General features: G+C 45.3%; 1 protein-coding gene across 1 annotated transcript in view; it reads left to right on the top strand.

Annotated features, from left to right (window-relative positions):
- LOC144148546 (uncharacterized) overlaps positions 1-24,646 on the top strand; it is a 49,720-nt gene that overhangs the window by 21,389 nt on the left and 3,685 nt on the right. Inside the window, exons 3-6 of the mRNA XM_077680066.1 lie at positions 8,453-8,660; positions 10,165-10,318; positions 18,273-18,394; positions 22,933-23,053. Of these exons, the coding sequence (XP_077536192.1) occupies positions 8,453-8,660; positions 10,165-10,318; positions 18,273-18,394; positions 22,933-23,053 (605 nt within the window). The remainder of the gene's footprint in view (positions 1-8,452; positions 8,661-10,164; positions 10,319-18,272; positions 18,395-22,932; positions 23,054-24,646) is intronic.

The following is a 24,646-nucleotide window of genomic DNA, read 5'->3' on the forward strand; positions in this document are numbered from 1 at the left end:
CGATCTTCTCCGCCGACCGGCAGCAGGGTCCCGAATCTGACCGCTGCATCTCGAAGCGAAGACTCAGCTAAGACGAAAACTGTACTTTTATTTACAATGCGGTTTACTCTCCCACAAGGGCACGTTAGCTCAGGTTTCCGTGGGATGACGGTCGTAGGCGGCTGTAGGACTACTCGTCGAAAGGCAATTCGTAACAAGGCAAGTCTTAATAGGGGAACTTGTTGTAGGGCCGATCGTCGCATAGGGCACTTCTGAATAAGGCAGTTTGACGAGCACAATTTTATTTAGGAAAGAAAGCAATCTATAATAACAGGCAAATAATGATGCCTTAACAGAATGAACGCGCGGTCCGTTTTGGTTAGAGTGAAAAGTGACGAAAGCGGCATTCATTATGCTTGAACGCAAGTACCTCCCGAGGCACTCTTATTCCTGCTATTAAAAAAAAAGAAGCTACCGTACTTACCCGATTCTAACGCGCACTTTTTCCAGAAATATAGGTCGAAAAATCCCATGCGCCTTAGAAGCGGATACGAAACCGAAATTGCCCCAACAGCGGAAATTTCGTCCCACCCATCGCCATTGCCATCTCAAGATGGCACCAAAGTTTTTAGCAACAATTTTTCGGACGCATGAAGCATAGGCGCCTGGGCTTTTCTATCGGCGTTCACACAAATCGTCAAATCGTTCCACTTGCGCGCTTGATAACAGCAACGGCAACAGCGGCTCTCACGCGTTCAAAACGAGCGGTCGGCTGAAGCGTGCGCCTCTGGAGAAGCTGGCGGGATGGGCTTGCGAGGCGTGGGCCACGATCCCATCGACCATGGTTGAACGTTCGTTCAGAAGTGTGGCATCGCGAACGTGCTTGACGGCACCGAGTCAACACCACCTAGAACTAGAGCTAGGTGGTGTTGACCGAGTACGAGATGTTGTGGTCAGCGGAGAGCGACGACGAGTGAGATGAGTGAGATTACTTCGGGAAATAAATCGCCCGTTTCTCTCGCATTCGTTTTTCTTGCTCACAAAGTTCCGTGGGCGTTACAATCGGAGGTGCAAGTTTTTTCGTTTTTTTTTTACCAGGAAAATGGGGTGCGCGTTAGAATCGGGGGCGCGTTAGAACCGGGTAATTACGGTATTTCGCTGCTTTAGAGCATATTGCGGCGTAGCCAAGGACGACGGAGGGTTCTTCAAGGAACAGTTTGTTGCAACGAACTTTGGCTCCGTAAAAGCTTAGAGGACATACAAACATCGAAGACGTCAACACGGTGACGTGCACAGGCGATCGTTCGAGAATGTAATGCCACGGCGCTTCCTCTGCACACATATATCTAGGCTACTCTCGTGACAAAACGCGTGAACGAATATTCATGAATCCCCTCGTGCGCTGGCCTTCATTTCTGAACGAATGTTTCGATAGCTAAGCGCGGTTGGTTATGGAGCAAGGCTGTAGTAATCTGAGCGTAAAAATGCGCACATTAGAGACGTAAGTCAGAATATTCGCTTTGCAGGTCTCTCTTCGTGTAGATATGCAGTAGATGCTTTGCTCAGTCTTTCGGTTCACGGTATATAAAAAAAACCCGGGGCATCTCCACTAACGGGAAACATGGAAAGGGGCGATGCATTCAGTGTATAAGTGTATTCCTGGCGGCTTGGCGTTTATGCCAAAAGAAGTGAAACCCTTGGGGGGTAGAGGGATACAGCATTGCTGTAAGTCTCTTGGCTTTGAAACGCGTAGCCTTCTAGCGCGAGGCGTTAACTAGTGTACCAGTATTTTTTTAGTACGCGTTGCGATTCACGAAGCGTTCCAGCGCGAGGCGTAAACGAATGTCCCGGGTTTTGTTAATACGCGTTACGTTCTACGCGACGCGTAAGAGAGTGTCCCGGTGTTTTAGTACCGTGACTACATGAGACGATGGTTATGGCGATGACATTAGACGCCTATAGCCCGAGCCCCTAATATGCTTGGCCCCCGAAATTTTTCCCGTATCAGCACATCCCCGCCACGTTCAGTCCTAATAAACTGGTGAACTTTGTCTTGTTAGTCTCGAATGTGCGTTCTGAAGCTGCTGGCTCAGTAATGTACCATTTTGCTTTTTTGAATGATAAGATTGGCTCAATGAAGGTGCAGCCTCTCCTGCCGTGGTGGATTATTTTTTTTCTTCGATGCATCTGAACCTATATGTTTTACACAGACACGTTCTATGACCTTTTTAGAATATATTGTACTTTGCATTTATAAAAAAATGTTCTTCGATAATTAACCTTATGACGAACTGCTCTACGGGATCAATTGTACTGTGACGAATTGCCCTATTACAAAATACCCTGTTACGAGTTGTCCGTCAACGAACGGCCCGTACCCTGGCGTAGGAACCGGTGGTAGAATTCTTTGACTGTTGCTTAGCCTCATTTTATACTGTCGTCTTTTGATTGCGGTAGGGGGCGCGTGGTCTCCATCTGGTCACAGGTCCCCCTCCTCTGTGTTGCTTCCTGGAATGGTCGGCAGGTGTGAATTTTTCCCATCGAAAGTTCTCGTCACGCGTGATACATCGGCGTGACCTGTCGAGGCAGCGAAGTTTCTATCCGAGAAGGGCAGGTGTGTGTCGTCGCCGATAGGGGTGTTCGAGTCGCAGGGCGCCAATCCGCCTCCTGCAGGGTGAACGTTTGAACGTTTGCGACAGGTTTTTGAAGCAGTTCATTGGCCTGCTAGTGAGTTCGACTGCCACGGAGAAACAAAACGTCTTTGGGACGCCACGCACGCACAGAGTGATCATGTGTGTCAAGTCTTCGTTCTGTCTGGGTTCTCGGTGCGCTGCCTTTTGTCGATTCTCTTGTAAATTTGTAGATGGTAAAGTCCAGCGATCTACGGGTCATTTCGCCCGACGGAGAGTGAAATCGTCGTCGCCGGCGAGGGTGCTGAACTTTCGAAACCGCGCCAGAGGGATTGTGATAACGCAGCAAAGGCTAGCCATCTTTTCAAGTGCGTAATCTTCATTCGCAATTGCTACTAACAAGAAAGTATCACAGAAAAGGAAAGAAAATCGAACGCTTTTTCTTAAAAGAAAGATAGTTAAAACGCGAAACTCCAAACTGCTTCGACCGCGTCTGAATGGAGCAGTCGTGTGGACATCGGCTTCATAACGCGAGTGACCCAGGTTGGAGTCCGCCCACGGAAAGTGTCTTTTAGGTGCGAAGCCCCTTAGAAGCTCGGGCTGTCGGCGTCTCCTCTCGTAGCCGTCTTATGTAGTCAAGGCCCTCAAACTCCAGGACACTCATTTTCCAACGCCTCAAGCTTGAACGTAACGCGAACTAAAAAAGTGTGTAATAGATAAGACCGGTTAAAAATAAACTAACATGGTTTAAGCTTTGTGAAGCGCTCCCCATTCGCTCCAGCAATCGTCAAGAACAAGTAGAAGGTGTTTGTAGACGGGTGATTTGTGTTACACTGAAATATCAACCGGCTCTCGACGCTAGGCCTAATCGGGTCGGTTGGTCGATCGAAGGAAGGAAAGGCATGTTTGCATGGTGCCGGGGCATCGTTGATCACCGAGGACGAACCCACAGGGTGAGGCGCGGGCATGGCACTGCACTCACGTTGACTTCTGCCACTACCCTAAAGTGGGGCAGACAGGGCATGCAAATTGCTTAAATCCGGTTCAAGGCAAGAGAGGGTGCCACCGCCACAGCAAGCCCGTAATTGCTCCTCCCACCGGCGCTTCTCCGGCACGCAACCAGCGTGTACCATGTGGCAAGACGGTGAATTACAATCTTTGGTACTCTTATACACTGCATGCTTAAGGTTTCACGTTAGTGGAGATGGCCCGGAATTTTCGTAAACTAGAGATCACTCGTCTTCTTTAGGCGCTTGATGTGCTTTTCTGGAAACCCATTGTGGAAGTTGCCTTTCCTGGAGTGCGCTTTGGGCGTAACAATTTGGATTTTGGACTTGGGCTTTGGACTTTGAAGACATTGGATTTGGACCAGAGGAAGCTTCGCGTACACCATCTTTCCCTTCTCGCACCATCATGATCATCGTCAGAAACTGTTGGCTTTCCTGAACTGCGTTTTGACGCGACATCGGACGCCATTAGTCAGGCAAAGAAAGCTTCGCTTTAAAACATTGGCTGATTGGATGGAGAAAGGAGCCTTCGGGAAGGCACACGCGCCCACTATATAAATTTGTCTGCCCAGTGCGCGCAGGTCTGTGCAAAGCTGATTGCGCAACGCATTCCTGGCGTGGGCTGCCACTATATAACCCCTTGGCTCCACTTCCGCGCATGCACGGAAACAATAGCACGTCTCGATGTACAGTCTTTGGCAAAAATTTCTAGGCCAAGCCGAATTTGCGGAAGCCCCCGAAAAATTCAACGTGCAAGCTTACACTCCGGGCGAGGTTGATTTTGATCACATTTAAACGTAAAGCTTATTCTTTGAATTATTTGCGGTCGACAAGCCTTAGATTGGCTTTGAGAGTTTTTTGAAAAGATGTACATAACGAGCAGGGTGGACTCTTATTTTTCAGAAGAAATAATGGGTTTTTAAAGCGACAGCTTTCTTAGTGGAACCGATGGCGTCCAGACAAAAAAACCTAATGCATTTTCCCATAGACCGGTTGGTCGACCGAAAAGCTCTCATAAGATCTCTGGACACACGGCAGCAGGTGCTTGAAAGTGGGCTCTTATTGTGTCAAAACCATTATTTGAAAATCGCGAAAGGAATGACTGTAGATGGCGCAATACCTGCATCGATCCCGAAGGAGGAGGAGGAGTACAATGGTGTTATAAACCACGTATCGGTGTATACGTTTAGATCGTCATCTCGAGGGTTCGTTCTCGGTTTGCGAGTTGGGTCTTTGGAGGTTTGAAGATCGATCGGACGCACTTTCAGCGAAGGTTGAACGCACTTTTAGCGATGGTTTTGACGCGCCTTTGACGCTGTTTTAAAGATGATAGTCTTTCTTGGGCTACTTAAACCCAGAAATTTTCGTCTGTCTGTCTGTCTGTGACTCGATCCAACCACCCGGCCAAAGCAAAACAATGCCTGCGCAATATTCTTATATAGTCACAGCTAAATCTACCCGTCTATGTCCGGTGTAATGTTCATACTTGTCAACATTGTTGAAGAAGAACAAGACATTACGCAAATATGAGAGAACAAATCAATACAGAAGTGATATTTGCAGTGTTCCTTTATAAAAAATCAAACATGCTTGACTTTTGCGAAATTAAATACTTCATCAACTGCAGAAAAAAAATTCTCTCCGCCGTCACCTGCTGTCGCCCGCGCCACTATAGCTTCTGGCGCCATTTTAAGAAATCAACCGGCAATAGTTACGCAAGGTTCCACTAGATAGGCTCCACGTTCTGCTTGCAACGCACGTGGACTAGGGAAACGCGGCTCTATAAACGTTGAAGTAGGGCGCCTCGATTAACGCGCGTCTTCGCCGTGCGGCAGCGTTCGCATCGAGACACCCGGTTTGGAGCAGTGGGACGCGGGAAATTTAAAAGGATTTAAGCAAACCTTTGGCGTCTTTACCTTGGGAGGAGTGCGACGCAAGAGGAACAACATGAGAGGTGAGCGGGAAAGCGAAGGGAGGCATTTAGTTCGCAAAAGCCGATTAAGACTATCGTCTTTTGACGGCATTTGCAACGAAAGGAGCAGATGCGCGGCTAATGTTTTGGTGTGATGAAGCTCTCGCCCTTCTCTTATTTTCTTCTGGAAAGGGACGGCAAAGTTGTTTAACAAACTGGGTCGCTCTGTTTCCGCCCCGCCTTGCCGAAGTCGTCATGCTGCCTGACCCGATTTTCTTCGTGATGTTCCCGTCTTGCGGGTTCGATTGGTTTCGATCTACCTCCTGCTTTTGCTCTGTCCTCTAGGCCGCGTTCTTCTTCCGCTCTCTGACTTCATCTGACGAGTACGGTCGTGGTCGGCCGCGTTTCACTGTTGCGGAGTTTAAGTGCGTGGTTGAGACAGCCTCGCGCAATAGCGCGCTTCAGATACATCTGGTTCTGGAAGTGTTCTCCTGTCTCAGATGCCGATGCCATACGAATGCTTTTTTAGCTCGACGGCCATGCTTTGCTTTCGATGTAAAGAGCTTATGGACTCAGCTCAGGAAAGCAGCATTTTGCAGTTTGCGGAATATGCCTTGGAAGTGTAGTTGACATACAAAGGCTGATGATGGTTATGATGATGATGATGTTGATAGCGAAAGCGTAACTGCATATCCAAGAATGGAGTATTATATAAATGGACACCGGGTGATATCGAAAACGAAAAATTCTGGAGAAATTCAGAGAATGAGCTACTAATGCGTAGCGTTATTCTGCCGCTTGTCTTGAGTGTGTGTTTTTTACAGCCAGTTCTTGGTTTTTCAAAATATTGTGTTACCAATTATCCCCATTTAGGCTATTATAACGATTTGATGTGAGCACTCGCAAAATCTGCATTGTGCAAACGCCGTGGGTTATATACATTCTGCGATTTTTCGTAGTTTTTTCATATTTTTCCTATTTTTAGATTTTAAAAATTTCGTCAGACTAATTACCTTCCATCACGTTATTATGACGTTTAAAAGTTTCCCGAAATCTGCACGGTTGTAGAAACGCGCATCGTCACACGACACGCCAGTTTCTGTAATTATTTATTTTTCTTAGTGTTCTTCGTTTTTCAAAATTTCGTCATGCCAATTATATTTACGCTATTATAACAATTATGGAGAGACTTTCGAGAATCTGCATTATTGCGGAAATGTCACCATGTATTGTACGTTTTTCTATTTTCGTAATTTTTTAATATTTTTCTTAATTTCAGTTTTTCAAAATTTTCTGCAATAATTTATCTCCATTTACGTTATTATAACGATTACATTAGGAACATTTTATTGTTTAAAAATAGAACGGAGGACGGGACTAAGGAAGGAACCGACGACACAAGCGCTCTCTTTCTTCCTTAGTCCCGTTCCGCGCTATTTTTAAACGATATAATGTACCAACAAGCACATCAGGACTCCCTTTTGCAATAAATTTGGAACTTTCCCGAAATATGCATTTTTGTTGAAATGCAGGCTGTTACACGATTCGCGAGTTTCCGTAATTTAATATTTTGTTATTTTTAGTTTTTGAACATTGTTCTGGCAATAATGGCCATTTACACTATTATAAAGATTATAGGTGACATTTTCGGGAAATCTGCATTATTGTGGAAATGCCATACGTTTTTCGTTTTGACATTCGCCGTAATATTTTAATCAGTCTTTATAGTTTTTCAAGATTTCATCGGAACAATTCTCTCTATTTACGGTGTTATAACGATTACATTTGGAACTTTCCAGAAATCTGCATTATTGAGGAAAGGCAGGGCGTTACACGGTTCGCCAGTTTCACTATTGATATTATATTTTTCTTTTTTTTTTAGTTTTTCAGAATTTCATTCGACCTATTTTCGACATTTTTATGCTATTATAACGATTACAGGTAAAACTTTCGCGAAAGCTACATTATTGCTGAAAGGCAGAGCGTTACACGTTTCTCCCTTTTCCGTAACCTTTTATTTGTTTATTCTTTATTTTTTTCAAATTTTCGCGCAACCAGTTATATCCACTTACGGTACTTTAGCCATTGCAGGTGGAACTTCCGCTATATCTGCATTTCTGTAGAAATGCAGGGAGTTTCACGGTCCTGGCGGTGGGGGTACCCCGGCAAAGTATGCCCCGCTTTAAAATAAAATTAATTGGGCACGGAAAAAAAACGATAACAGCGAAAGAGACCAAGAGAATGCTGGTAAACGGAAGCGTATACGTGAAAAATGGACGAATACCACGGATAGGTGGGAATACACGGGAAGAGATGCTCCAGTTCCATGCATTGCCGAATGCGTCCCTCGCAAGGGTATTTTCGAAGTATTTGACTGCGCCGAAAAACAGGACGCACTGCTCGCTCAAAGTCACGAGGCGACGTTTGCTTCAGCAGGCCACCGAAACGCCGTCGGTGCGAGATCCGTCGGCACCGCGAAATCGCAGAAGGCACTGGCTTGACCTTGGATAAATAATGATGGTCAAACGGAGGCTACCGGGCGTTTTCTGGATTTGTACACGAAGTCGTACGCCTTGCTTAAAAACTCAACCAATTCCCATTACTCTGAGACTGACACAAAAGTGTTGGGAATCTCCACTGTGATTTTAGTTTTTTAGACAGGATCTCTGGGTTGTATTTATTCAAATATACCCCATGTTTAGAAGGACGGGCCGTGTTGATATGTTCATTATCCTCAAGGCCTAAGGTATTAGCGGGGAAGTGTTATAAACGGGATTTCAAAAACGAGCGCAGGTATTACAAACACATACCTCCTTTATACAATATTAGGAGGAAATGCTAAGCACGCCACAGTCGTAATCGTGTCATTTTAGTAGCATTGCTCCGCACTCGGAGACAGCGTGATAGTGTCTCCTACATCGCAGTGAAAGAGCTCGTGTGCACCGTTGGTCGTACCGCGGTGCTGCCGGTCATGTACCCGAAGGACGGACTGTGCGACTACATCTACTACACCTACGTTGTCGTCGCGTACGGCAGAATCCGGGCCAGCACCGTCAAACGAAGCTGGACCCTGTTCCAAGCTCGTGCCAAGACCTACAAAACGACAGGCCCTGGAATCTCGTTCGACGCCCGGTGAGCAAGCGCACGATGCTAACACCCACGTCAGATTAAATTCCGAGGGACGCGCAAAGTAGTCGATGGAATGAGTGTGCCTTTAGGCAGTGACGCTGTAGTGCCACGAGGAACGTTATAAATGCGACAGGTTGGACGTGGAGGCATTGAAACCGGAAGAGGGTTAGGAAAAGGCACCAAATGGCACTTCGAGAGGACCGAATAATTCGGCGATGTTCCTGACTTAACCGTTCTATGGATGAATGGTTCAAGAGAAGAAAAGCTACAAATGAACTCGCGGGTGGGGGACAGTCGGAGAGGTCTGCCTCCTCAATTGGATCTAGACAGGCTGCTGATGATGATGACTGGGACAAAACATCACTTCTCTTGGCATTTCTAGGACAAAATTTAGCATGGGCCGCATTGGAGAGCACAGATAAACTGCCAAGTCGCCACTATACCAAAGAAGCTTGGGCACCGATTCCAGTTCACGCACTTTTGTAGGAATTCTTTTAAATAAAACTTACGAGGACCTTCTCTCGGGCATCGGGAATGGCTGCAGAGCTAGCGGAATTTAGACAGTCATTGAAAGTGATACTGTTCTATCTCAACTATACAACTTTGACATGGCGCAATGGTGTTCTTTTAATTAGGCAGTGAAAATTTTTGTCATTAACAATGCTTCAGCAGTGCGCTGTAATCGCGATACAGATGGGAACCTCGAGGGAGTTGTGGAAAACTTGAGTTCTCGCAAAGAAATAACCGGCCCGATTCCATATTCTCGAAATCTGCACGTTTTTGCTGACAAAGGGAATTCCCGCTTTGCATATACGCAGCGTGCTCTATCGCTGGAATGGACGACTGAAAAAGTTCAACATTGGTAATTTAACGGGGTGATGATGATAAAATACAAATTTAATTCTTTAAAAACAATTCATTGTCCTGACAGCAATGTCAGTAGTTTTATCGCGAATTTCAAACAAATAACGGAGACGTTAAAGAAATTATATCAAATATTGCTGAGACCGCAATAAATTTCTCCCAATGTCTCTATGACGTAAGAGGCTTGTTTGTGCAATTGTGAGTTGCCTACCAGAGCCATCGGTAAAAGACGACTGGGTGATTGTTGTGGGGCCTATTGTTCCGCTTTTCTGCTTGGTTGGATCAGTTGAATGCAACGGGCTGCAAAACATAGATGAGTATGTTTCTAGTTGTGTTCCGATAACTATCTTCCGTCCGGCCCTTATTACTTCCCGTCTGCACCACATTAGGCTGCGCTTTTTGTGTAAAAAAATATTAAAAAAGCGCTTTTCATGCCTGGCGAGGAACTTAGTTACCGAAAACTAGCACTTTAGAAGTGAATTTGTCATCATGACCCCTTTAGCAATATCTTTTCCAGTTTTCTGAGAAGTATCCCACTTCGCGTTTGAAAGTGCTGACGAGAACAATGAAGCGTCTTTGATGAACATCCTAAAAACGTATTCAATTTTTGTCAAATTTATCGGCACCTGTTCTTTCTTCGTAGCTACCTGACAACCGTACAGCTGAGAAACAGAACCGTGCAAGAACAGCTAAAGAAGCTAGCAGAGGACAACATCAAACACTACGGACTATTAAACACCATCGCCCAAGATAGCAACCTGGAGAAGATGCTCAGAGAGGTCTGGGCGGTGGTAGAGGTAAGAGCTAGAAAACACTTTGTTTTGTTCCTGCAATCTACAATGCGAAGGCGATAGTTTTTCGTGGGTTACTTAAACACTAAAATTTTGGTCCGCCTGTCTGAACGTATGTCTTCCTCTTGGAAAAATGTTTCTTTGTCAAGTTTTTCCCTCTATTAAGCCTTCCAGCCAAAATGTTAGGCCAAACGTTTTATAAACCATTTAATCTGGAAACACTCGCGATACTTGTCAACATTGTTCAGGAAAAATAACAGGCACATTATTTAGGGCAAAATATCAATACACAAGTAATAGTTGTAGTATTGTATCACTTTCGCGATAAGAAATAAAACAAAATGCCCCCTGAAGAAAAAAAAAAAACGTTTGACTCAAAAATTGGAAAAGCGTTCACGCCCGTGGCTCGTGCATCGTGGTGGAATTTGAAGAATTCCCACAGCACCGAAAGGTTCCCGTAGATGTTGGACGAGCAGTGGAACACAGCCAAAATGACATGACTTGAGCGAAGCTCGACCGTGTTTATTGTGGGAGGAGGAGTGAGACGGGAGGTAAAGAGCGTGAAAAATGGGCTTGCGAGAGCGTAGAGGAAGTTGGCAGCGGAGGCACAAGATTGCCATCTTTGGACGACATTTGAGAGGAAATAATACACGGCCAATTTTCCCTACATCTGTCCACGATCCACTACCGGAAAACTGTGGAGGAAGAGGATCTAAGTCCTCTCCATCTCCGCCTACCCTCGCCTTTCTTCGGGCGGGCTGAATTCTAGACACAAACAACCGTCCACCATGCGATATGTTCCAAACATTGCCACCGCTTGAAGCCCTGACCATTTCAGGATTTGATCTTTCGTCCCTTGACTACCGGCCGTAGAGGCTATTTCTACGATACGGCCGAAACACTGAAAACTCTGTGCCGGCGAGATTTGCGGCCAGATCACAAATAGTGTAATTTTAGCTACCCAAAGCGTCCATCCTAAGAACTGTTATCAAAATTGAACTCAGTGTATGACAAATAGGTCATAGAAGCTAATGATAATAAATAAGCTGTCATTTTGCTCATTTTACTCTTTGACTTTCTGTAAACTATTCGCCATCGTCTTTGAACTGAAGCTTTTATGCAGACTTGATATTGTAATTTGAGACTAGGCTCTCAAATTTACGCCTGGCTGGCATTGCCCATACGCTGCCCTATTGGTCACTACACAGGTACCCTTGGCCTGATTTAGGGCAAAACAGCGAAACGTAAACAGCAGTTCGAACGTTCTTTCATAAAAAAAATCTGGCACATTGGTTTCGAAAAAGTACATAAATGGCCGTGTTGAAAACGTTCAAGGAAGAGGGAGATGAAAGCAGAACAAAGAGACGCAAAAACAACTCTGGCTTGCGCTGTACACCGATTGTGATAATTATCGATTAAGTGGAAGCATTTTCAGGAGCTCCTCTAAATATGTTGCGCTTTCTTACTACCAGATTTCGTGGTCAGTAGACAAATAGGGGTACTTAGCTGGAGCTGTACTATACGGTCTCCATTTCCCTGTATTGGCGACATTGAGTTCGGTTTGTTTACATTTTCAGGTTTCTTGTTTTTGTAATAGAAATGACCTACGTTCGCCCACTTATAACGCGTAAATTTTTAAATTCGCCGATTATACATTTTGATGCAGATACAAGGTGATACATGGTTGGTATTGTAAAAATTTTAGCACCGAAGTGGTTCTTGGTGGAGGCTTTCATGAGACGAGGCGTGCGAACGTGTTCGCAGCGGTGTGGAGAGGGCAAACTTAGCGAGGGGGGATGCAAGAGCACAGCACCGCAACGCAGTGGAAGCTACACAAGTAGTCCGCAGCAAAAAGCAAAACAAAACAATATAAAACAAAAGAACACCATAACTCCTCCTTGCTCCATGACTCAGATGCTTGCGCCGGGGAATAGCGTCTAAATGGCTGAAAGGAAAGGCAGGAAAGGCGGAAATGTTTGCGTCGTCTGCTCAAAATTCACGCTCCCGTCTCGCAGCATTCTGCTTGGATATATGGCGCCATCTGAGTTCCTTTGTAACAAACACTGAAAGCAGCAGTAAACGTACGCAGACTTTGTCTGTCCGGATAACATTAGCAAAATCATCAATATTATCTCGGAGTTTATGGCTCTGAGAAGGCTTGGACACTACTTTCCTCGTCGCACAAAGCGCCCAGTCGTGCTCTCTAGCCTTAGCAGCGTTGCACGCTACGCAGGAAACGCAGTATAGTATTTATACGCGACGGAGTATGCAGGACAACGACATTGGGCATGAAGAGCAGGAAAGTGTTGATGTAATAGTAAGTGGGTGCGTTGATTAGTATCACGTGTGAGCAGTGTAGATGGTGCTTTGATGAAGTAGTTTCTGAAGAATTCGAAGGAGGGTAAGGTAATGATGATGATGATAATGGATCATGATGTCGGTGATGGATCACGAGAGAAAGGGATAAAGACAGTTGATGTACTTTGCGATACCAGTCGGGGACAAAAAATATGCTTTCGCAGATGGAAAAGGGAGATAGTGGGGCATGTGTCAACAACCATTCAGCCAATCTTAGCTTGTGCAAATCGTATCCGCTAGCTTTGAGAAGTTTTACTGCAAAGCAGTATATGTCTAACCCCCAGTTTTCATTCCGGTGTCACCGATTTACTGGACGCCGCTTCGGGGCTCCTCCTCACCACCTCTGACACCTCTTTCACAACTATTTTCCCCTCGCCTCCACCGATGCCCCTTTGGCAAGTTGCGCAGTCGGCAGCTAACGGCTGTAGTGCGGTTATCAGATGATTGCGGAAAATCAACAGAAGCACGGATGGTCGTAAAAATGCACTGACGATTGCTATACTCCCTAATAAGAAATTTGTGCACAGCGCGGGCTGCAGTCTTATCGGTCACGGCGCATTTCTGCTGCGTCTCAGGAAGTGTTCGCGTAATCAGTAAATGCACGCCGGCATGCGTACTCGGCTGCTACCTAGCAGCGCGCCGCCGACGTCGGCCAGCATGTTGCAAATCGTGTTTAAATTTCCCGCGCAAATGTGACGCGGTTCGGATTCGCCCGCATAAGGAAGCGGCGGGCATGTTGTTGCAAATCGTGTTCGAAATTACCACGCAAATGTCACGTGCATTGGGTTAGTGGAGAATGGAACAGCGCCTGGGGAAAGTGTCATAGAGAGGCCACTCCTTGGTGGCGACACATGAGCCATGTGGGAGGGAAAGACAGTGTGAGAGATGGCGCCGTAGCTGCACGTGTCGTTCTACATTTCACCCTTCCCTAGACGCTCCTCTCCGTTTTCTTTCTTTTGTCGCTGCTGCGTTCGCTCACTCGGATGCGCGGACTTAACAGACGCCGCTCCCGCGAAGTCCAGGTAACGGCTGCCAAAGGGCTGCCACCTAAAACGACCGAAGCCTGCCGTCACCGTTTACCCTGACATCCCACTTCGCCAAGTAGCTGGGAATCCCTCCCGGTTTAAGGGAAACTTGCCCAGTTTGGACACCGGCATGAGCCCATAATTTTGTTAGCTCAGAAGGCCTTCCGGGCGGTATTTTCGCTGGTGTCTTTCACACCTAAGTATGCGCCACCACCGGTTGCCGGTTCATGCGTGCACGGTTTGCAGGTGCAAAAAAGGGGGGCGGACAGCTACATGTTTGTACACGATAATAAAGCTCAAGGGCTTCCAGGTTTTAAATCGTTATGGGATGGATGCATGCCGTTCGTTTGAGGAAGAAGAGCAAGAATTGAAGCGTTGGCCCTAACACAAGCGCGAACGGGTGCAAAAACAACGGAAAGACGCTGGCGCCACCGTTACCGCCTCAAGTTCACCTCGTCTTGTAGCGGGAAATCCCTCCCGGTTGAACAGCAACTTGCCGGCTTGGAACGCCGGCGTGAACCAATAGCCCTTCTTCAGATGGCTTTCAGGGTATATTTTCGACCGCGTCTGTCACGCAAAACCAGCATGCAACGAAAACCTGAATGTAACAAAAAATTGCGAATCTTTGTGTCAACCTCATTATATCTAGGTTTAACTGTAGGTGTTTTAGCGCTCTGTGAAAAAGGTAGCTAAGATGCACTTTTGTGGTTCCGTGTCTTCATTCTACCTTGCAGTTTTTCATTTTAGTTTGCATCGGAGCTGTCTGTAGGTAGTTTCTGAAAATTTTTGCATCGGCAGACAGAGTCGCGTCGAGAAAGAATGTTGTCTCGCGGCAAAGCCACCTTTGTTGTGAGTGCTCTGTAGTTATAACTTGGGAATCTGAGAAAAAAATTGTACTAGTACTCTAACTGGCCGCTAGGATTAGTTTGTGATTACGCTTCGTCATAATCAATGAGTTGGCAATAAAATTGCGAACATTATAGAACTGCCGTCTGCTGTCAGTACATGGCCACGTACGAAGGAAATATGGTTACAGAAAACGGCTGCAGCTCTTGTTCAATCGAAACTATTGCAAAACTAATGATATGACCACTACCCGATAAGGCGACTGGAACTTTACGACGAGTCTCGTCAATTTACGTAATTGCGCAGTTTACACTAAGTTATGAATATTGTGGAATTCCCGTTTGCAGTTAACACACGGGCTTTTACAAGAGGAAAACGGACAACTTCGTGTTGTGCGCAATATGTAAACAGTTTGCTTCGAAGTTTCATTAAAAGCAATTGATAGGATAAAAGTGTGCTCAAGCGCAAATTACAAAGCAACGTGCGTCTTCCTTCTTGGACTGCGGACTGCTGCGCTAATCATCCTCGTTCACAGCGTTCACAAAATGGACGGGCACGAATTTTTCTCATTGTTTATTTTTGCTTCGAAAACTGTCCTACATTCACATACACTCGCCATCCGTGGCAACTGGCCCACAATTAGCACACGTTTGTTTGCGTAATAGCGCTCTGAAGTAGCAGTGAGGTTCCATTGTTGTTGGTAGGCGTCCTGGGGACGATGCCCCAATGAGACATAAACCAATTTAGTCGACAACTGGTGCACTCACCTCCCAAGCTTGGGCGATGACTCAAGCGCGAACATTGGCAAACAAAACACTGAAATTTTAAACTAATTCCAACATACGCATTGTCTCTACGTGCATTTGTGGTACATAAAATGGCCCAGTAGTCTAAAACCATAAAATCGCTATTCCTTTTCCAAGTGATGAGAATATGGTCGGTTCAAGAGAAGACACCACATCCTTGGCACTGTATGGTTTGATTGTGGGGCCTCAATGGGCCTTACAGACAACGCACAAGTTTGTTTTTACAGAATATTTCGTATTATATAGTGCCTCCAGCGCTTGTCCGAAAGCAAAGGATGCTTAATTCACTGCGAAATTGATCAATTTAGATTAACATTTTGATTCTCCTGCAAATCGGGTTTTAACGACGTCTGCGATGACATCAAAAGAACGGCTCTTGAAGCTAAATTTGATGTAAAACGGAGATAATTGTTTACCGCTAGTCAACTTAGATGGCGCCACCGTTTTCGCGGGCTGTTTTCTGCATTTGCGTTGTTTTTGACCTTATTTGTACCTGACTTGTTTTTGTTGAGGAAGGAAATATTCATTTCGTGAAACATGCATGGTGCTGGCTCGACAAATATGGTCCCGTAAAACGCCGTCGCTTACGCCAATCGGCCAGTGTCATCTGAGACAACCCCAAATAGCTGCAGTGCTGTGCAGCTAAAACAAGCATAGTGAGCGCAGCCCCAACAGCGGCACGCATCGGTACTACTATGTTAACGCGCGGCTTCATAACTTCCCCTCCTTATCCCACCATTTTTACTGCTATAAAAAATGTGCTTTAAATTTACTCGCAAATATCTCGTTCCGCAAACTTATAAGCTCTGCCTAGTTTGCGTTTGCTTTTGCTGGCCTCAGCCAATTTCAGAGTTGGTGCGAATGACGTCATAGGTGGCGTTGAGGGATATGAGCCCGTGGGTTGCATGGCCGTTCCTTTTTTTTTCCTTATTATATAGCTCGTTTGAGAGAAGTGTGCGTTAAAAGTGGTGGCAGTATGATTCTAACGAGGCAATCTTTCAAGTGAACCAAACTTGCGTTTTTTCTGCATAGCCCTTCTAATGCGCCGAAGCTACACACTGGCAATGAGAAGCACCGTACTGGAGGGCTGCGGATTAATTTTAACCACCTTGCATTCTTTAACATGCACTGAAATTCTGACATAAGGGCGTTTTTGTTTTTTGCCTTCACCAGAAAGGCGCCCGCGATGGCTAATAATCCAACCCATGTCTTTTGGCGGAGCAGAACAATGCTTTATCCCATAAGCCGCCACGGGGGTATATCAATGAATGGCGTGGTTGTGAGCGACTGGAGCTTGTACGAGAAACGTATCAACTGTCTTGTTGCCGCTTCATTTTCAAAATAATCTGCAGCAATTCTCGTTGAGGAATAGGAGATACGAAGAATCGGTTGTTGTACCCTAACCGTGCTCTGAAAAATGGCTCTGCCTGTACCACAAGCTCTCATTTGTTGGGATGCAAGGACCAGGCGATGTAAACTAATCGTGACGATGCGGTTGCTTTTGCGTCATGGAACCCTGTCTTTCCGACGATTTTCCATGCGAGATGGATAACATTATCCTGCGGGATTACGTTCCTTGTACAAGTATGGATGGCGTTGTATTTTGTGAGGGAGACTGGGTTAACTGACCAAACGCTAATGGTGATGACAAATATTTTAATTCAAAGTGGCTACATTTATTGGCGGAGTTAAAAACGTAAATGTTGTGAAAGCAGAAACGTTTGATTTAAACATCGCTGAATCGAAGAGAGTAACGTCGAATACTTTCTATGCTGTTGCTCTTTTGCTGCTCTTGGGTGTGGAGAACGGACTATTTTCTGAATAAAGGGAATGTGACGAGCATGCCCACTGGTATACTGCCTAGCACCGGTGGCAGTACGGACACAGCCAAGATGAGATAAGTAATTTAGAGGGCTTATACACAGGCCATAATAGGTAGTGTTTGTTGACTGTTTATATATTTATTGACGGATTCAGTTGCCCCGTGGTCTAGAGGGCGTTATAGAGGGGGAGCGAGATGTGTAGAAGCAGCACCTATAAGAGCTGTAAATTACAGATAAATTTTCGCACAACAGGTTCGCACAACTTCATATTTCGCACAGAATTTTCGCACAACTTCATATGTTATACCAGCAACAGATGGAGGAACCGGGTTCCAACTAATGCAATACCTGCCGGTGAACCACTGATGGAAAGGCTTTATATGAGAGGATAGGACATTAAATGTGTACTGGTGATCAATGCGTGCAGAAATGTGAGATGGCGAAGAAAGTAACTGTTGTCTTAGAACTTTGTGACAGTTTGTGAAAGAGACACATAATTTCTTCAGATGCTGGAGCAAGGGTAAATAGAACCTGAAAGGCGAGAGGCTGACCCTTGCTGCCTATCTGCTTTACATGAACCCGCACAGGCAACGGTTAACAATTACATTGGCTTTCTTATCTTTATCGCCGCCGCGAGGATGATTTACGTGCTTTCTAATGCATTTCGGTGCACGTTAAAGATATTCAGGTGGTCAGCATTAATCTTGAGCCGTCCACTAGGGCGCGCCTCATCGCCTGCGTAGCGTGGGCTGGCTAATACCTCACAATCAATCAATCAATCAATCAATCAATCAATCAATCAATCAATCAATCAATCAATCAATCAATCAATCAATCAATCAATCAATCAATCAATCAATCAATCAATCAATCAATCAATCAATAAATCAATCAATCAATCATAGATCGACCATCGATCCTTCAATAAATCGATCAATAAATCAATCATTCAATAATTCAATCTATCGATATGCCGATCAATCGACCTATCCTTCTAATGCAGGCTACGTCAGTGGAAAACCTTTGCGGCGTTTCCGCTAGGCCATCTTGCGCCATTTTTGGTAGTCGTGTGCCGCTTTCAGCGTCGCCATCTCACACGCAGGAATTGAAAAACATCCAAAACAACAGCACATCGAGGAAGGTGATCATCGCTTTAGGCATGCCCGACTACAGCAGCGGAGCGAGCTGGGATTCCTATGGCAAGCTGTTGAAGAAAACTGTGGAGTAAGTACATCATCCCGATAGTTAGAAGTCGTAGACTTATTAGCCCACCTCAATTCCGCGTAGGTGGATACTTTAAAAGCAGGTGTGTGCTAATGCTTCGTCACTACCGCTCCCGAGCCGGGAAAGCAGGTTTTGCTGAGGTTTAACTACCGCCTTGTACGCGGTGTGTGCGGCGGTCCGAAGCGGGATTTATCTTAAGGGGGCCACAAAGACAATATACAATTATACTAAGGTTTAAAGGACCAGCATTTGGTAGCTCACACATTACCCCTGAACGCAGGAAAGAAGTTTTTTTAATCGAATTGAAATTGTTCAGCTTCGCCCTAGTGGTGCCAAGTCTGGGAAAACAGTGAAGCAGCTGGCCCCACATAGCTTGGTGCGGCTGACTTGACACGCAGTTGTGCTTGTATACTCGGCCAAGTTGTCTGCTTGGTTGTGCTTCAGAACTCGGTCAACTCTTCGGCGTGGTTTTTTTGTTAGCTCAGCGGGAGCAATGAAACGAATTGGTCATTAAAATATGTAAAATGTTCGGTGGCACGCCGGGTTTGCCGTGAAGCTTCAAAAGTAGCGTAGGGTGCAGCAGGACGAGCGATTGCTCAAAAAATTTTCAACTCGTTTTGTGGCCACTGTTCGGTTTGTGTCGTCTGACGTGTAGTGCGCATAATTGGTTTGATTAACGTTAACGATTCCTCCCCTTTTTGCTGCTTTCATTTTGGCAGTAATACTATTTGCAGCGTCAAAACTGCCCCACTCATCGCAACAAGCGATAAAGCGAGCCACCCCACGACGCGTTTGCAAAGCCGTGCTTGTACCAGTTGTACCGCGTCTCCGAAAGGTGGCGGCAGGAGTCCTGCCCGACTGCCACTCGCCGAAGTTTTCTTGCGCACGTTCGCCGGCCCAACCACCAACCACCAACTCAGGAATCCTAAATAAAACTCCCCCCAAGAGTAACTTCATAAGGCAAGGAGCTCCTACGAGCATTTTAACTGTACGTTAGCGTTCAAGTGACGTGGTCAAACGAACAATGGAGGCCCTACTGCAGTGGAGGCCATACAACATGCTTAGGTCGGCGGCTGCCGATTGCCCAAACCAGATTCGGCGACGTCGGAGAGAACTCGCCGGAGAGGGGCCGCAGAGTAGCCACTGGCTCTCTTCGTTTCTCTTTCGTTCTTCCTTTCTCATTGTTTCTTTTTCTTTCTTTATTTTCTCTCTTCTGTTTCTTTTTTTCTCTCTCTTTCATTATTCCTTTTCCCTTTCTTTAGTTCTTTCTTTCTATCTTCCTTTCTTTCTGTCTTGCCTTTCTTTATTTCGTTCTTTCTTTCTTTCATTATTGATTTCTTTCTTTCTTTCTTTTTCTCTCCTCCGTTTTCCTTCCTATCTTTCTTTTCTGTTTCATGGTTTCTTTCGTACTTGTCTTCTTTCTGTGCTTCTTTCTTGCTTTCGTTATTTCCTACTTTGTCTTTATTGGTTTTTTCGTTCTTTCGTTCTTCATTTCTTTCACTTTCTTTTCTTCTTTCTTTCTCTTTTTCTTCCTTATGTTGTTCCTTTGTTTCTATCTGTCTTTCTTTTTGTTTCGTTCCTTTCCATTTCTGTCTTTATCTCGTTCATCATTTCGTCTTTTCTTTTTTCGTTTTTTTCTCCTTGTTTTTTTTTCTGGGTACCCGCCGCGGTGGCCTGGAGGCCAAGGCGTTGCGCTGCTGCGAACGAGGGGACGGGTTTGATTCCCAGCCTCGGCGGCCTCTTTTCTTACGGAGGCGAAACGCGAAAACGCCCATTTGCTGGAGATTTCAGCGCACTTATTAGATCAGCTAGAGGTGGTCAAAATTAATCCGGAGCCCTTATCTTCGGCGCACCTCATTTCCTGTGTAGCGCCGGTGCGTTAAACGTCACAATCAATCAATCGTCAATAAATAAATTTCTTTCTTTCTTTCTCTCTCTCTTACTTTCTTTCTTTCTTTCTTTCTTTCTTTCTTTCTTTCTTTCTTTCTTTCTTTCTTTCTTTCTTTCTTTCTTTCTTTTTCTTCCCTTCTTTCTTTCATTATTTCATACTCCAGCTTCTTTCCTTCCCTCTTTCATTTGTTTCTTTTTCTCCCTTTCTCCCTTGCCTTCTTTCTTCCGCTCTTTCTTCCTTTCTTGCTACCCGCCACGAAACCCTAGTTGCTAAGGCGTTGGGCTGCTGTCGCAAGGACGCGGGTTCAATTTCTGGCTGCGGCGGCCGATTTTATGATTGAGGCGAAAAGCCAAAAGGCCCGGGTGGAAGATCTCCTGCAGGTGGTCAAAATTAATCCAGAGTCCTCCACTACGGCGCGCCTCATCGCCTGTGCAGCGTGAGCGCGTTAAACCTCTTTGCTTGAAGAAAGGTTTATATGCTTTCTCTAACAGAATCATTATTTGTTCGAAGTTTGCGATGAAATTTCCAGGCTTGTTATCGGGAAAAATCATTCGTTTAGTAAAACATACTTCAAAATTTTCTTCCCCGCACCCTTTAACGAATGCGGGGAGCCTATCCTTTCCTTCGATTTCTACCCGTAGGCCTAATTGCACCGTTATAACGCTTGTCGTTTCGCTAGTTGCGGTTATCAGGAGGGCTACCTAGTATCATGTTCTCTCGCACCAAAAAGCACCACTTTATACTCAAAGGCAACATAACGCTTTTGTAACTGTGTAGTGTATGACGAAAACCAGCGCCACTTTGTGCACTGAGACCTGTTCAAAAGATTAACGCCGTGAAAGTTCAATGTTTGGGGTGGGCCATGCATAAGGAAAATGGATCGCTGTACTGATAAATAACTGTCAGTGGCTCACGTTGCAGCAGTAATCTGTAGATAGCGAAACACAAGGATTTAACTATGGGCGTGCTGGTTTGATTTCTTGCATTGGCGCATCGACTTGGAGGCATTCAACATAAATCGGCAGGTTTTAGGTATTTCTGCACCAAGCACTGCTCTTCCAATTTGTGCGCTAATTAAGCAGCACGATTAAAACACAAATTTGTACTTAATAGGCGGTAGTGGTCTGCTCTTATCATACATTCTGCGTTTGATGCACATGTAGTTTATCCTTCGTTAGCTCTCCTCCTGGGCTTGGTTCTCTTTCCACTGAACACGTGTTATCACTTAAAGGGGCCATGCAGACAAAATCCAAGTTTTTGTTATTCGAGAGGGTGCTCGTTTTATTGATTGATTGTAGGGTTTAATGCGCCGTCACAACGCGGGCGATGAGGCGTGCCGTAGTGGGGGGCTCCGGATTAATTTTGACCACCTGGGGATCTTTAACGTGAGCCGAAATCTCGTATACATGGGCGCTTTTGCGTTTTGCCCCCATCAGAAAAGCGGCCACCGCGTCCGAGAATCGAACCCGCGACCTGGTGCTCAGCGGCGCGACACCTTAGCCACCACGGCGAGTGCGTGTTTTATTGTGCCCCAAGTGCTTGTCCGGAAGCAAACGATGCTTTATTCACTAAGGAATTAAGTTAATTTGATTCTCCCGCCAAATCTTGTTTCCACGACGGCTGCAATGACATCACAAGAACCGGTTTCTAAGCTGCTGAGCAGCCTTGTTTTCCGTCAGTCAACCGAGATGGCGCCACCATACCGCGGCGGGCCGCTTTCTTCCTTCACTTTGTTTTTGTCTAAATTTATACCTGACTTGTTTGTTAAGGTTGAAAATAGTCGTTTCGTGAAACATGGTGTTCGCTTGACAGATATGGTCACATAAGACAACTGTTGTTTACCCCAATGCGCCAGTGTCGTCTGAGCCAGCCTCAAAGCGCCCCATAGCTGTGGAGCTAAAACAAGCATAGTGTGCGCAGTACCAACAGCAGTACGGATCAGTACTTCTGTGTTTATGTGTACTTTCGTAACATCCACTGCTTACCCCACCATTCTTGCTGCTATAAAAAGAATGCAGGCTAAATGTAAGCGAAAATAGCTTGTTTGGCAAGCTTATAAGCACCGCCTAATTGTCGTTTTCTTTTGCCGGCCTTAGCCAATCACAAAGCTCGAACATAGGACATCATAGGTTCTGTAGCGGGAAATGAGCTGGTGGGTCGTATGGCCATTCCCTTTTTTCCTAATTACGTATATGGCTTATTTGAGCCAAGTTTGCCTTAAAAGTGGTGTCAGTGATTCTAACGGGGCAATCTTTCAAATAAAACAAAGTGGTGTTGTGTCTGCATGGCCTTTTCAAGGTGCACCCCCTTACAGCGGCCTAAAGCAAGACTGATGGACATGGTCGACTGCAAAATGTGGATTCAGTAATGCTACAATGGGGAGCAAAAACTCTCAGTACATCCTCTAAAGAACAATGCATGGACCGCAAATATTTGAAGGTTGGCGTGCTCGAAATACCTGTTCAAGCTGGAAACTGGCGACACTAACAATAGGTTCCCTGCTATTCAAACCGCGTGCCCACGTAAAGCATCTCACAAGATATTAAAATTACAAATTCAAATCAAAGTTGAGTTGCTATACGCAGAGACAAATGCTGAAGTGTTCCATATGAACGATTAAACTTGACGTATGTCAATTTAACTGCAGGAATTCACTAGCGGACACCGTGATTGCCATCAGCTCAACTGGGATGATAGAAAGCGAACAGGACTGTTACGCCGCCCCACCGACGGTAATCAAGGCGCAGATGAACATTTTCCCATCTCTGGTAAGTGTCTGGTGCTGATGGGGTGATTTTGTGAGCACAGGTGTTTGCACATTGAATGACCTTGCCTGGTTGTGTAAAACAGTATACTTACAATCATTCAGAGCTGCTGTGAAGATGTTCCAGAAAAATCTACAGATGTGTTCTGTGATTCCTGGACAGGACAAACACTTCCTCGCTAAATCAGAATGTAGACACTCCTACAACGCAAAATAAAACATTGTGGAGGTCAATAGGCGAGCCTTCGTTCTGCAGTAGACTCGGAGAGATATGCTGCTGTTATTCATGATGATGGTCAATTACAATGTGAATTGTTTCAATAAACATGGCACACATAGCTTAGTGACCTAGCGCTTTGCCCCTTTCATGTTGATGGCAATCAAAACGGTAAACCTCCAAGTGCTATGTGCTTGTCTACAGTGTTGAGTTCCTTTTAGAGCCTCGTCAGTAGTTCGCCTTACAATCGCTCGATTGATTTAAGACAACTGTAGTCACGATGTCTTTGAACAGTGTTTTCTCATAAGCCCGCTGCATAAAAAACCTGGCTTTATTGTAGCCGTTGTTCAGTGCGGCTCTAGTTTGTTTGCATCCTGGTGTGCGTGAAGAGAGATGAATGATTTCAAATCAGATGATGGGGCCTAAAGGAAAGTGTCAATATTTCTTATTGGCATTGTGCTACGACGTGTGATGAACATTATATGTAGGTATATGTATTCGAAGGCGGTTGTTCTGCTGGGTTTTTGTCATTTTTTTACAAAGTGCCCGAAAAGTGAACGAGGCGTGAAGACCTTCATTGGTTTCAAACAGATTTATATTTAACTTTTTTTTTCCTGTGTAGGCTTACTGTTGGAATATGTAGGGTCACAATCCATCGCCCACTCCTGGAGGTCTTTTCCCCACCTTATCTACAGAGCTGGCAGTGAAACAACTCATTCCTTCACATTTCAGGGTTGACGTGAGCTTACCTGTACAGCTCAAAATTTAAGTACACTTTCAATCAGAAGGCATGCTCTCGATATCATTATTTCTATATCAATGTCTTCAAGCTGGTACCCATGACAATACATGAACCCCAAAACAGATGATGGAACATGAATAGGCTCGCTCCATGCATGAGGTACAGCAATGGGCAACCGAGAATTGTTTTGCAGGTACCTTATGTGACCTATTCTTAAGTATAATGGTCAGAACATTAAAATTGGGCAACAACGAACCTAAATATCTTTTGCTCACAATATTTGTGTGGCTGGATTGCATTAGATTTTATAGCGAAGCTGTATGCCGCTCCCGGTGTTCGCATTCCGGTGAAGCCGCTTCACTCGGTACTGCTTTCCCGCTCCTCCTTGCCACCGCCGAAGCTTTATCAACAAGTTGCGCATTCTGATTTAACGGTCAGTTGCCTTGGAAAAAGAGCAGGCCGCTCGCGAATCTGAACTGCGCAATTGTAAACGAAGCGGCGGGCTAGAATTAGCGAGTGAGCGAGGACGGCTATGCGCATGATAAATTCCAGAGATTTTCATGGCAAAAAGTTCGGATTAAGTGGTGCGCTGAGCGACAGACCATGGTTTGAGTACGGTTTGATGATGATTGTTGCGC

Source organism: Haemaphysalis longicornis, unplaced genomic scaffold (genome assembly GCF_048455015.1).
Source record: "Haemaphysalis longicornis isolate Haplotype H1 unplaced genomic scaffold, Haemaphysalis longicornis Haplotype H1 scaffold_8, whole genome shotgun sequence".
In the NCBI taxonomy this organism is placed as follows: domain Eukaryota; kingdom Metazoa; phylum Arthropoda; class Arachnida; order Ixodida; family Ixodidae; genus Haemaphysalis; species Haemaphysalis longicornis.